Here is a 12,172-nt window from a genome sequence, read left to right on the forward strand (position 1 = left end):
TCAATTTTGCTCCTATTTTTTTTATGGCTAAAGCCAAACCATGAATCAGCAAATTTCTAAGTTAATCAATAGCTCTTTCGTTAGGCTGCAGAAAACTTTCAAGTTTGCTCATTTACCGTTATAATGGTTATTGCAAAACTCTGCAATCATCAAATGATTTCTACGTTTATCAAAGATCTCTTTCATCAAACTGCGGAAAGCCGTCAATTTGTTTCTTTTTTTTTGTTATCATGGATATATCCAAATTCATCATCAATAAATGATTTCTACAATTATCAAGAGTTTTTTCATGAGTCTGTAGAAAACTGTCAATTTTGCTCATTTTTTTCGTTGTTATTTTTATAGCCAAACTCATCAATCAACATATGATTTATACGTTAATCAAGATATCATTAATCGGACTGCAGAAAGCCGTCAATTTTATCTCTCTTGTTTGTAATCATGGTTATAGCCAAACTCATTAATGAGCAAATAATTTTTACGTTTAGCAAGACCTCTTTCATTACATTGCAAAAAACCGTCACTTTCTGCTCCCTTTTTATTATTATCATGGTTATACCCAAACTCATTAATCAGCAAATGATTTCTACGTGTATTTCGATCTTTTTTATCGGATTGCAGAAACCATCAGTTATGCCCATTTTTCCGTTATAATGGTTATAGCAAAACTATTTAATCTGCAAACGATTTCTACGTTTATCAAGAACTCTTTCATTAGACTGCAGAAAACCGTCAATTGTTTTTTTTTTTGTTATCATAGTAATAGCCAAACTCATCATCTGCAAAATATTTATACATTTATCAAAAGTTTTTTCATGAACCTGCAAAAAACTGTCACTTTTGCTCATTTTTTTTTTATCATTGTTTTAGCCAACCTCATCAATCAACAAATGATATCTACGTTTATCAAGATCTCTTTCATCGACTACAGAAAGTCATCAATTTTGTCTCTCTTGTCTTTTTTTAATGGTTATAGCCAAACTCATCAATAAACAAATAATTACGTTTACCAAGAGCTCTTTCATTACGTTGCAAAAAACATCAATTTCGCTCTCTTTTTTTGTTGTTACGATGGTTATAGTCAAACTCATCAATTAGCAAATTATTTCTACACTTATCGAAAGCTCTTTCATCATGACGCAGAAATTCGTTATTTTTCTGCTGTTTTTTTTGTTTTCATTGTTATAGTCAAACTCATCAATCAACAAACGATTTCTACGTTTATCAAGAGATTTTTCATGAAGTTGAAGAAAACCGTCAACTTTCCTCATCTTGTTCTTTTTAATCATGATTATAGCCAAACACATATATCAAAATATAATTTCTACGTTTATCAACATTTCTTTATGAGACTGAAAGAAACCGTCATTTTTGTTTATTTTATTTTGTTATGATTGTTATAGACAAACTCATCAATCGGCAAATAATTTCTACATTTATCAATAGCTTTTAATCAGGTTGCAGAAAACTATCGATTTTGCTCTCTTTTATTGTTATCATTGTTATAACCAAATTCAACAATTAACAAATGATTTCTACGTTTCTCAAAACCTCTTTCATCAGGCTGCAGAAAACTGTCTATTATGCTCTCTCTTATTTTTTTTATCAATGTTATAACCAAACACATTAATCAGCAAATGATTTACGTTTTTTAAGAGCTATTTCATTAGACAGTAGAAAACTGTCAATTTTACTCTTCTTGTTTTGTTATCATGGCTATTGCCAAACTCATCAATCATCAAATAATTTCTATGTTAATCAAGAGCTCTTTCATTAGGCTGCAGAAAATCTTCAATTTTGAGAGATAAGATAATGTTATAAATGGTAAAAAAAAAAAGATGATAATCATTAAAACAAAAAAAATTCCAAGACAATAAGAAAACAACGAATGTCACCATTCCTCCAAGGCATTCTCTTTGCGTGTGACGATAGGTAATTCGTCGTTCTCACGATTCGTGACACCCGGTTTATAACATCAAAATCAGTTAACGTTCTGTCAAAAATTTTAGAGTTTTGATTGTGGACGACAAAAAAAATAAAAAGTAATTACCAACAAAGAATCTCGTCGGTAATACTGAGATCCAGATTCAACATAATTATCAAAACCTCATCAATCATCAAATTATTTATACATTTATCAAAAGCTCTTTCATTAGGCTGCAGAAAATCGCTATTTTATTCATGTTTTTTGTTATCTTTGTTATAGCCAAAGTAATAAATCAGCAAATGTTTTTTGTTATCTTCAGTAAATGATTTATTTGCTTATCAAGAGCTCTTTCATCAGACTTCAAAAACCATCAACTTTGCTCCTCTTGTTTTTTTTCTTATTATTGTTATAGCCAAAATCATAAATCAGAAAGTGGTTATAGTTAAAACTCATCAATGAAAAAATTATTTTTACGTTTACCAAGAGCTCTTTCATTACGTAGCAAAAAACGTCTATTTCGCTCTTTTTTTTGTTATCATGGTTATAGGCAGACTCATCAATCAGCAAATTATTTCTACATTTATCGAAAGCTCTTTCATGAGGACGCAGAAAATCGTTATTTTTCTCTTGTTTTTCGATTATCATTGTTATAGCCAAACTCATCAATCAACAAACGATTTCTACGTTTATCAAGAGCTTTTTCATGAAGTTGACGAAAACCATCAACTTTTCTCATCATGTTCTTTTTAATCAATGATTATAGGCAAACACATATATCAGAAAATAATTTCTACATTTATCAACATTTCTTCATGAGGCTGAAATAAACCGTCAATTTTGTTCTTTTATTTTGTTATTATTGTTATAGTCAAACTCATCAATCGGCAAATAATTTTTACATTTATCAATAGCTCTTTCTTCATGCTGCAGAAAACTTTCTATTTTGCTTTATTTTATTGTTATCATTGTTATAACCAAACTCATCAATCACCAAATGATTTATACGTTTACCAAAACCTCTTACATTAGACAGTAGAAAACCGTCAATTTTGCTCCTATTTTTTTTTTATGGCTATAGCCAAACTCATCAATGAGCAAATTTCTAAGTTAATCAAGAGCTCTTTCGTTAAGCTGCAGAAAACCTTCAATTTTGCTCATTTACCGTTATAATGGTTATTGCAAAACTCTTCAATCAACCAATGATTTTTACGATTATCGAGAGCACTTTCATTAGACTGCCAAAAATCGTCAACTTTGCTCTTTTTTTTTGTTAGAATGGTTATAGTTAAACTCTTCAATAGCCAAATGATTTCTATGTTAATCAAAGACCTCTTTCATCAGACTGCGGAAAGACGTCAATTTTGCTTTTTTCTTTTTTTTTGTTATCTTGGATATAGCCAAACTAATCATCAACAAATGATTTCTACGTTTATCAAGAACTTTTTCATGAGCCTGCATAAAACTGTCACTTTTGCTCATTTTTTCGTTATCATTGTTATAGCCAAACTCATCAATCAGCATATGATTTCTACGTTAATCAATATATCATTAATCAGACTACAGATTGCCGTCAATTTTATCTCTCTTGTTTGTAATCATTGTTATAGCCAAATTCATTAATGAGCAAATAATTTTTACGTTTATCAAGTGCTCTTTCATTACAATGTAGAAAACCGTAACTTTTGGTCATTTTTCTTTGTTATCATGGTTATAGCCAAACTCATCAATCAACAAATGATTTCTACGTTTATCAAGATCTCTTTCATCGAACTATAGAAAAGCGTCAATTTTACCCTTTTTTTTTGTTATAATGGTTATAGCAAAACTCTTCAATCGGCAACCGATTTCTACGTTTATTAAGAGCTCTTTCATCATACTATAGAAAACCATCAATTTTGCTCTCTTTTTCCATCCTGGTATAGCCAAATTCATCATTAGCAAATGATTTCTATGTTTATCAAGAACTTTTTCATGAGCCTGCAGAAAACTGTCAATTTTGCTCCTTTTTTCGTTATCATTGTTATAGCCAAACTTATCAATCAGCAAATGATTTCTACGTTTATCAAGATCTCTTTCATCAGACTGTAGAAAGCCGTCAATTTTGGCTTTCTTGTTTTGTTATCATGGTTATAGACAAACTTATCAATGAACAAATAATTTTTACGTTTATCAAGAACTCTTTCACCACGTTGCAAAAAAACCGTCAATTTTGCTCCTTTTTTTGTTATCATGGTTATAACCAAACTCATCAATCAGCAAACTATTTCTACATTTATCAAAAACTCTTTCATTAGGCTGCAAAAAATCGTTATTTTGCTCCTGTTTTTTGTTATCATTGTTATAGCCAAACTTATGTTCAACAAATGATTTCTACGCTTATCAAGAGCTCTTTCATTAGACTCCCAAAAACCTTCAACTTTGCTCCTCTTGTTTTGTTATCATGTTGATCAAGTTCAACCGGTTGGATCAGGTTTTATAAAATTATTTTGTCATTCAGTGAGAAATTAATAATAAAATTATGTAACTTCTGTAGAGTGAAGGTTTTTTTATAAAGTAACTTAACTATATTGTAGTTATCAAATAATTTTTACTATTAATTTTAAAATAAAATATACATTATGGACCAACCATTATAAATAATTATTATATATCAGAATTTAATTGATCAGTTTTGAATCACTAATGATCTTGACTCATTTTCTATTCTGTATACCAATAATATTCACTCATTTTCTATTCTGTATACCAATAATATTCTTAATTCTTCTTCTTCATCTTCATTGGTCTCAAGATCCTCGGCCAAGTTCAAATATGAAGTAAGTATTCAACATCTGCGATATCTCCCTTGTTTGTACAAGTAAAACCACTAACGGCTCTTGTAGTTGAGGTTAACATATAAATAAAGGCATGCATGACTACAAACTAAACGAAAAAAGTTTAGATGAAACAAATGCATGATCACCATAGCATTGGTGAAGCGACCTCAGGGTAACAACAACAATAACTGAGTGCCTGATTCATATTCAAACATTCGGGTTCCCTTAATGCTATCTCCTCTCTTTCTTTTACAGGTATGTAAGAGTGTTCCATCCGTTCCTTCTCATTCCTCTATAGATACAATCATAACTTTTGTGTTCTCTATCACCTGCAAAAGAAAGATTTCAAGATACTAAAGAATGTAGAACATGTTCTTTTCATCCTCATTTCCAGCTACGTGCTCAAGTAACGTTGTTAACATTTCATATCATCACAATCTTCTTCTTTCTCTTCCAATTAGGGTTTTCGATGCCATTTTGACCTTTCCTATTACATACATGCTCTCCACTGCGACCAATGTCGTATCTCCTTCTATTGCAACAACGTATTGCTTCACTATATAATTCACCATGGCTGATTCCGGTTGATGATAACACAAAGACAGAGCAAAAATGATATAAACCGGTTCAGAAACATGACTCTCAAGTAAACCGGAAAATCCTAACAAATCAAAACTTATATATATAAAGTTTGGGTTTAGTACTTGTTTTAAATTTTAACTAAAAAAATATTTCTTACAAAACAAATATCTACAAACACTAAATCAAGCACGCACACAAACAATCTAATCGTGTACTTACAATTGATTTTTTATACGTTTGTAGATGGAGTGATGAAAAATGTCGTGATCATAGGAAACATAAATCATATTGAACTAATTCACTTCTCCAAAAAGAGCTTGATCACACTCCACAGTATAAGAAAAAAAAAAGGAACTTACAAAATAAACACACGTTATGTAGAACTCATATTCCAAAATAATTCAAAAAAAAGATAAAAAGTGATCTAAATTACATACATGCGGCATGAGCAGTGTTAATTATACGGATCAACTCTTAGTTCTGGCAACATGATCACTAAATTTAATTAAACTAAAACAATTTAAAAGCAAAGAGAAAGTTATATGAACAATTTTTAAAAATATCTAATTAAATACTACTATAGAGAGCAAATCTTTAATTAATCATAGAAGTGTCTATATGTATATAATAAACACATAATTTAAAAATAGTATGTAGGATGAAAATCACACGTCAATATATTTAAGAATAAAAGAACTTTGTGTCTTTTTTTGATTTTCATCCTTTTCTAAAACTACCCTTACAGATTTTAATTTTTTTTAATTTTAATTCAGAACAAAAATATATTTTAAATTTTAAAATATATGGTGGACAAATTATAATCATAATATAATTATTTAAATATTAGTACCATGACGAATTTACGAATATTAACTTTCTTAATTAAACAATTTCGAGATGAAATATTCACATCATTATTTGCAAATTTTAAGTCTTTATCAAATTTGTACAATTTTATGTTCACCAAAACAAAAAAAATCGTACAATTTTATCGTTATATTATTGCAAAATAAAATCGAAGTCAAATTTGTTAGAGATTTTGTTAAAGATTTTTTGTAAACTTTGATCTTTTGCGTAAGAATCATAGATATCGTATCCAATTAATTTAATCCAAAAAATTTCATAAAGTATATAATAGATTAAAGTTTAATGAAATATCACTTACTTATGAGATGAAATAATGACACATAACATATTGTGAAAAGATTTTTAAAATCCAATTGATGTGTTCGTCAAATAACTCCGGCCCCAATAATTTCACTTCTTACATATCCACAAACGTTTTAAATATTATATAAGCTAAATGACATATAACACAACATGTTTTATAATTCATAAATAAAAACATTCACATTTGTCATATGTACCTATGTTTCTAGTTATAAAATCCTTAATACAAATGATAAGGTTGCTACAAAATTAAACGAAACAAATAAAACCACTAAAGCAAGTACCACCACCTCCACCGCTAGAACATACCGTACCTTCAACCACCTCCACCACCACTGTATCCTCCACCACCTTGAGAACAATCTCTCGCCATATGACTTGATTCACTACACCTAAAGCAAGTACCATCACCACCACCTCCTCTACCACCATATTCTCCTCAATAATTTCCACCACCACGTCCTCACCTCCACAGCCAGAACCACCACGTCCACCAGATGAACCGCCATTATTTCACTGAACAGGAGCACCCTCGGGTCCAGAAACTTCAACAGCCTTCACACGAATGGCGTTGTCAACCTCAACCTTGAACTCAACAGATTCATCAACGGCAAGGCTACGAAATTTCTCAGATCTAATGGACTGGTGAACGAAGAGATCGTCACCACTCACCACCGTCGTCTGGTGTGATGAAACCAAACCCCTTGTGTGTATTCAACAACTTCACCGATCCCTTGCGTCTCTCTCCTTCACTCATATTTTCATCACCGCCGCTATTCGGATCAAAGCCTCTGACGACCAAAAATCACTGATCAGCTATTTTTCCTATCTCTCATAATAAAATATATAAATTAAAGTCAAAATAGGTGAATGGCAATAAATTAACAAAAGAATATAAAATTACATGTTCATAGCATATTCAATCCTTTAGTCACCTAAAACTGAAATTAAAAAAATATATTTGAATCTAAAATTTTAAAAAATAATACAACAAACAATCTAGCAAATATAAAAGAGGTTAGATGAAAGCCTAACTCCTATAAAGATGGGATTGAACTTTTTGATCCACGACGAAAACATTTTACCATAAAATACACAAATTAACTCCCACGTCAGTTGTAATCTTCTCTCCATCGATTCAAGTATTAATTTCCACACACCCAAATTATGATTGAACGTAAAAATCATATGTGGAGATTGCAGCATCTTCACTAATCAAAACTAAAACAATCAAACCCTAAAGTTTTCTCTCACGATTACAAGGATTCAAAGTGATAGAATTGCTTAAAAGCCCAGTATCTATTTAACAATTTTATCACGATAGACATACCTATGCAATCTCGACCGATCTCGTTTTAGAGAACTCTGTTTTTCCCGAGCTTAAAAATAGACTCAATATGTTTTAGAAAGCAAATTAATGTTAGAGTTTCTAAAAAACAAAAAAGAAAAGCATATAAATAATTCATAACAAAATACAAATATATCTCCTATATATTAATAGAGAAACATTTTAAAAAAAAAAAACTTACCATCATGTGTTATTAACAAGATTGCCACGCTGATGTGTCGCTCTCACAACGATTTGGCTTCTATTTAGATAATTACCCAAGATTTATTAGACTATTTACAGAATTTGCCATTAGTCTTATACATCCATATATCCCATTAATAATTAAAAACATACACTTTTTGTTTATCTTATATTACTATATTTTTATATTTATATTTTTCTTTATATACATTTATATAAATTTTCTTTAGCGGATGGATAAACAATCTTTTTATTTATATTTATGTTTATATTTAAATGATAAAATATATACATTTGGTTCAAGAATCTCGAATTCAAAACTACAAAATCCTTACATTTTTCATAAATTTTTTACTTAAATAAATAAGATAATCTCCTTTCTATATATGTTACGAATACTTAAAATCCTATTTTTTGGAGGAGTTCTAACTTTTCGAAGAAAAACATCATAACCACATTTGTATATAAACCAAAATCTGGCTACATTATAACCATTTCGTAAATAATTCATTCATAATCTAAGAATCTTAGATTTGGAACACTACAAAATCTTAGCTTGGAAACTATCAAATCTCATCTTTACTAAATTTTGGATTTCTTATACTTATTAAAAAAAAAAATCTTTTTATACTACAAAATCTCGAAATCTTTAAAACATACGGAAAGACATATTGCCATAAATGGTAACATTTCGTCAATACTTTTTTATCACGTTGAAGCTTTATTCAAGGTTCAAATATTTCACGGGTAAAACATATTCTTATATGAAATAGTCCCAAATTTGAATAAAACAAAAAAAATTTGTTACATATTTCGTTTTACACAAACGGATCTTGGATCCCGGATAATAATTTTACTTGAATCACTTCATCCCGCACGATGTGCGGGTTGTTATCTAGTATAGTTAGATTAGAGATTACCTTCTCGTAGACATCTAATCAAAAAAAAAAAAAACTATTGTATTATCTTAATTACGAATATTCACTTCGTTATATGGAATTTATCTTCAAGATTTAAAAATTCTGAAAAGCTAAAATTCCATATTCTCTAAAATACGACAGGTTTGGACCATGATACCCTCAACGATTACACTATTTAAAAATAGAATCAGAATTCAAAGAGTATTCATTAAGGATAATTAAAAGAAATCATTTCAACTTTTAATCAGAGACCTCTTTTGTCCCAACTTTGAATATGGTGTGTTTATACTTATAAAATAATTATATAGAGATACAACGTGTATATATATATATATAGAAACTAAACGTCAAAACAAAGATATATCACAAAAGTTATATGGACCTGACTATACACGTGTTACCCTCTATTTAGTAGAACTCGTGATCGGGAAAAATGAGCGGTGCAATGAGTGTCCATATGTAGAGTCCGGTCGTGACCCAACCGGTGCATATCTTGACCTAGACCGAGGTCCATCCCACATCAATCAGAGTCGCATTCTTTGATGAGTCAGTCCATCCCGAGAGAAGCATTGCACCATACATGCTCGCAAGCGCACAGATGATATGGAAGAAGGAGTATGAGTAACTCACAGGTCGTGCCTCGGCTTCACCACTCGTCTTCTTCTCGTCCTCGGGGTCTTCTAACAATGCCTCCTTTACACCTGCAAATAACTTTTTCAACGAAAAAGAAGAAACAAAAATCTGAGTATACCATAGACATGTGCACTGATGTAGCCATTAGAAGCATTAACAGCACCACATTCAGTACCTGGACTTGTTAAATTTCATTCAAACAAATATACGTATCAGTGAGCATATATGTTGTGGTTCCACAAAAATCAGAGAAAATGAAGAAAATGAAGAAAATAACATAAAATTAGTGATTTTTCTACTCACTTTTACGTCACCGTCGTCAGAGGGCTCTTCTTTGTAAACAGAAGATGCGACGTCGACTAATAATGAAACTACCAACAAATTTGTAAACCGTGAACGAAGATTATATAACACATGGCAGACGCAGTCATATAATCAAAAATATAAGTTAATGTTCTTTACCTGAGATTTCATGGAAGGGAAGACACTCCAATCTTGGGTTTCATCTACTGCTTATGCTTTTGTTATTAACGCCTGCAATAGTGACAACAAAAAAGTGTGTTGATACGAATTTAAATAATTAATTGCCAATACAAGAAAATAATAAAGGAAAAAGAGACTATATAATTACAAAGATATGCGATAAGAATAAATTTAAGAGTAACACGTCCATCAGGTGAGACCGCGTGGTACATAACGTGGAAAGTGTCACCAGTGAGTTTTGACAATTGCAAAAGCAAAATTTATCATTATAATCCAATAACTCGGTAACAAAGAAGATAAACTAAATTTCTACATAACAGAAAGATCAAAAACTAAATCATGACTACTAATAATACCACCTATGGGACTAAAAGTTTTTGATCATAACCAATTATTTTGTAATATAGTTCATCAAAACTAAAGAAGACAGTATGCAAAAATTATTACCGTTGCTCCAGAGCTAGATGCATCATTCGGTACACGTTCTTCATCCAGAAATCGGGAAGGGATGTCTTTCTCTGAAGAAAGTACGGTTTTTGTCAGGTTAATTGAAAACAAAGGCAACGAATATAAAAGGGCTCATAATTATCAAGATTGATGGTAGTAGAGATTTAACCTTGCAAAAAGGGCACGGGGACCTCTCCTCCAACAGTCATGACGTTTTCATTCAAATCTATAGTGCACTACACACAGAGCCGTCCTTAGAAAATAGGTGGCGGAAGCCAAAAATTTTTTTGGACATACTAATTACTAATTTATCAAAAAAAAATGAAAAAACTTTAAAACGTTCTTAGTGGGAATCGAACCAGAAATCTCTTCTCTTGTAATAGCTCACATTTACCAGTAGGGCTGATGAATATTTGTTGCAAATGGCGGCCGTTTCTTTTAATAAACTCTTGGGCGGTCGCAAGCTGGTGCTTGGCTCGCTTGTAGCCGTGGCCGGCTCTGACTACACATAGCAAGAAAGATAGTAACGGCTTTGCATTGGTTGAAACAGATGCAATAAATTTAAAATCAATTATAGAGATAGTACCTGATGCTTACGCAACATATCCATGCCAAATAGAAATTCCATGTTAGGTGAGTCCAGCACCACGAATGAACACGGGTAAAAGTTATTCCCAATCTGCAAGGTTCGAGATTTTCAGTTTCTTATGCAAAGAAGAAGGAAATAGGAAAAAAAAGAGGGGGAAAAAAGATTGGCGGTGTTCACCTTGATAAGAGCAACATGAATGCGGCCCAATATCTCTGACTGGCCAACATCATGGGCAATACCTTTATAGCGTTGATCCATAAGTCTCAGCAATCTGAAAGTAAGTATTCATCAAGACTCATGAGTTATTCCATCGTATTTGGATATGGAGCCATGGAGGTCAATGGCGTACCTTTGAAGGTAAAAACAACATATCATTATCGTAATTAATATTACACATTTACTATAGCCTATAGGCAATTAGGCATGGACCGTCCTTTTTTTTTTTTTTTTTTTTTTTTTTTCATGGACCGTCCTTCTTGTCCACGTATTCAAAACTATTTGACAATTTAATTAAAAAATCAATATTAAACAATAAAACGCAATAAAATCGCATATAAAAATATATAAGATAACAGGAAGAAACACAAAAATTTAAATAGGTAAATAAATGTAAAATATACAAACCAAATCTATAGAAGTACCTTTCCAAACCTCGTTCTTTGCTCGTCAACACCACCTTCGTCGGAGAGCTTTGTCGATGGAACCTCCCACGTTATACAAAACTAAAACACACACCAAAAAACCAAATCAACAAAACAATAAATCAACGAACTAATGCAAAAATAAAACAAACAACACAAACAATATGCACACGACCTCTAAAGGTAAATAAAAACAATATTTGCATGACAAACAATTTGATTCATCAGAATCGTAGCTGTATAACAAAACCATAACGATGAAAACTATCTAATGGGCACAGAAAAATAATACCTAATTCTCTGGCCGATCAACAATATATATAGCTTTAAGATTAGGGCAAACATCAATCATTATCTTAAGAAATTTAACTTTTATAATTAGAAACTAAATCAGAAAACTAACAAAAACGAATATTAACTACTAAGATATAGA

At 31.0% G+C, this 12,172-nt stretch overlaps 1 protein-coding gene, 1 long non-coding RNA gene and 1 pseudogene across 2 annotated transcripts; all 3 read right to left on the reverse strand.

Annotated features, from left to right (window-relative positions):
* LOC9321447 overlaps positions 1-7,407 on the reverse strand; it is a 14,074-nt pseudogene extending 6,667 nt beyond the window's left edge.
* Positions 7,408-9,265: 1,858 nt separating this feature from the next.
* LOC110230543 lies at positions 9,266-10,108 on the reverse strand. The gene is made up of 3 exons (XR_002333684.1): positions 10,042-10,108; positions 9,883-9,950; positions 9,266-9,657 (listed from the first exon to the last, which is right to left on the reverse strand). It is a non-coding gene; the product is annotated as an uncharacterized LOC110230543 (long non-coding RNA).
* A 732-nt stretch (positions 10,109-10,840) lies between these two features.
* Positions 10,841-11,364, reverse strand: LOC110230542 (DNA damage-inducible protein 1-like). Its single transcript, XM_021033871.1, has 3 exons — positions 11,276-11,364; positions 11,096-11,188; positions 10,841-11,011 (listed from the first exon to the last, which is right to left on the reverse strand). The coding sequence occupies exons 1-3, from the start codon at positions 11,354-11,356 to the stop codon at positions 10,853-10,855; spliced, it is 333 nt and encodes a 110-aa protein (XP_020889530.1). The 5' UTR covers positions 11,357-11,364; the 3' UTR covers positions 10,841-10,852.
* Positions 11,365-12,172: the final 808 nt, after the last annotated feature.

This window comes from Arabidopsis lyrata (assembly GCF_000004255.2).
Source record: "Arabidopsis lyrata subsp. lyrata unplaced genomic scaffold ARALYscaffold_3, whole genome shotgun sequence".
Lineage (NCBI taxonomy): Eukaryota > Viridiplantae > Streptophyta > Magnoliopsida > Brassicales > Brassicaceae > Arabidopsis > Arabidopsis lyrata.

What these genes read in the sequence shown, in the direction of transcription:
- LOC110230542 (XM_021033871.1), bottom strand. Translation starts at nt 11,356, where the DNA reads ATGGATCAACGCTATAAAGGTATTGCCCATGATGTTGGCCAGTCAGAG. An exon ending in TTCATGTTGCTCTTATCAAG is followed by an intron (nt 11,189 to 11,275) that starts GTGAACACCGCC and finishes CGAACCTTGCAG; the next exon opens with ATTGGGAATAACTTTTACCC. An exon ending in ATATGTTGCGTAAGCATCAG is followed by an intron (nt 11,012 to 11,095) that starts GTACTATCTCTA and finishes TGCTATGTGTAG; the next exon opens with TCAGAGCCGGCCACGGCTAC.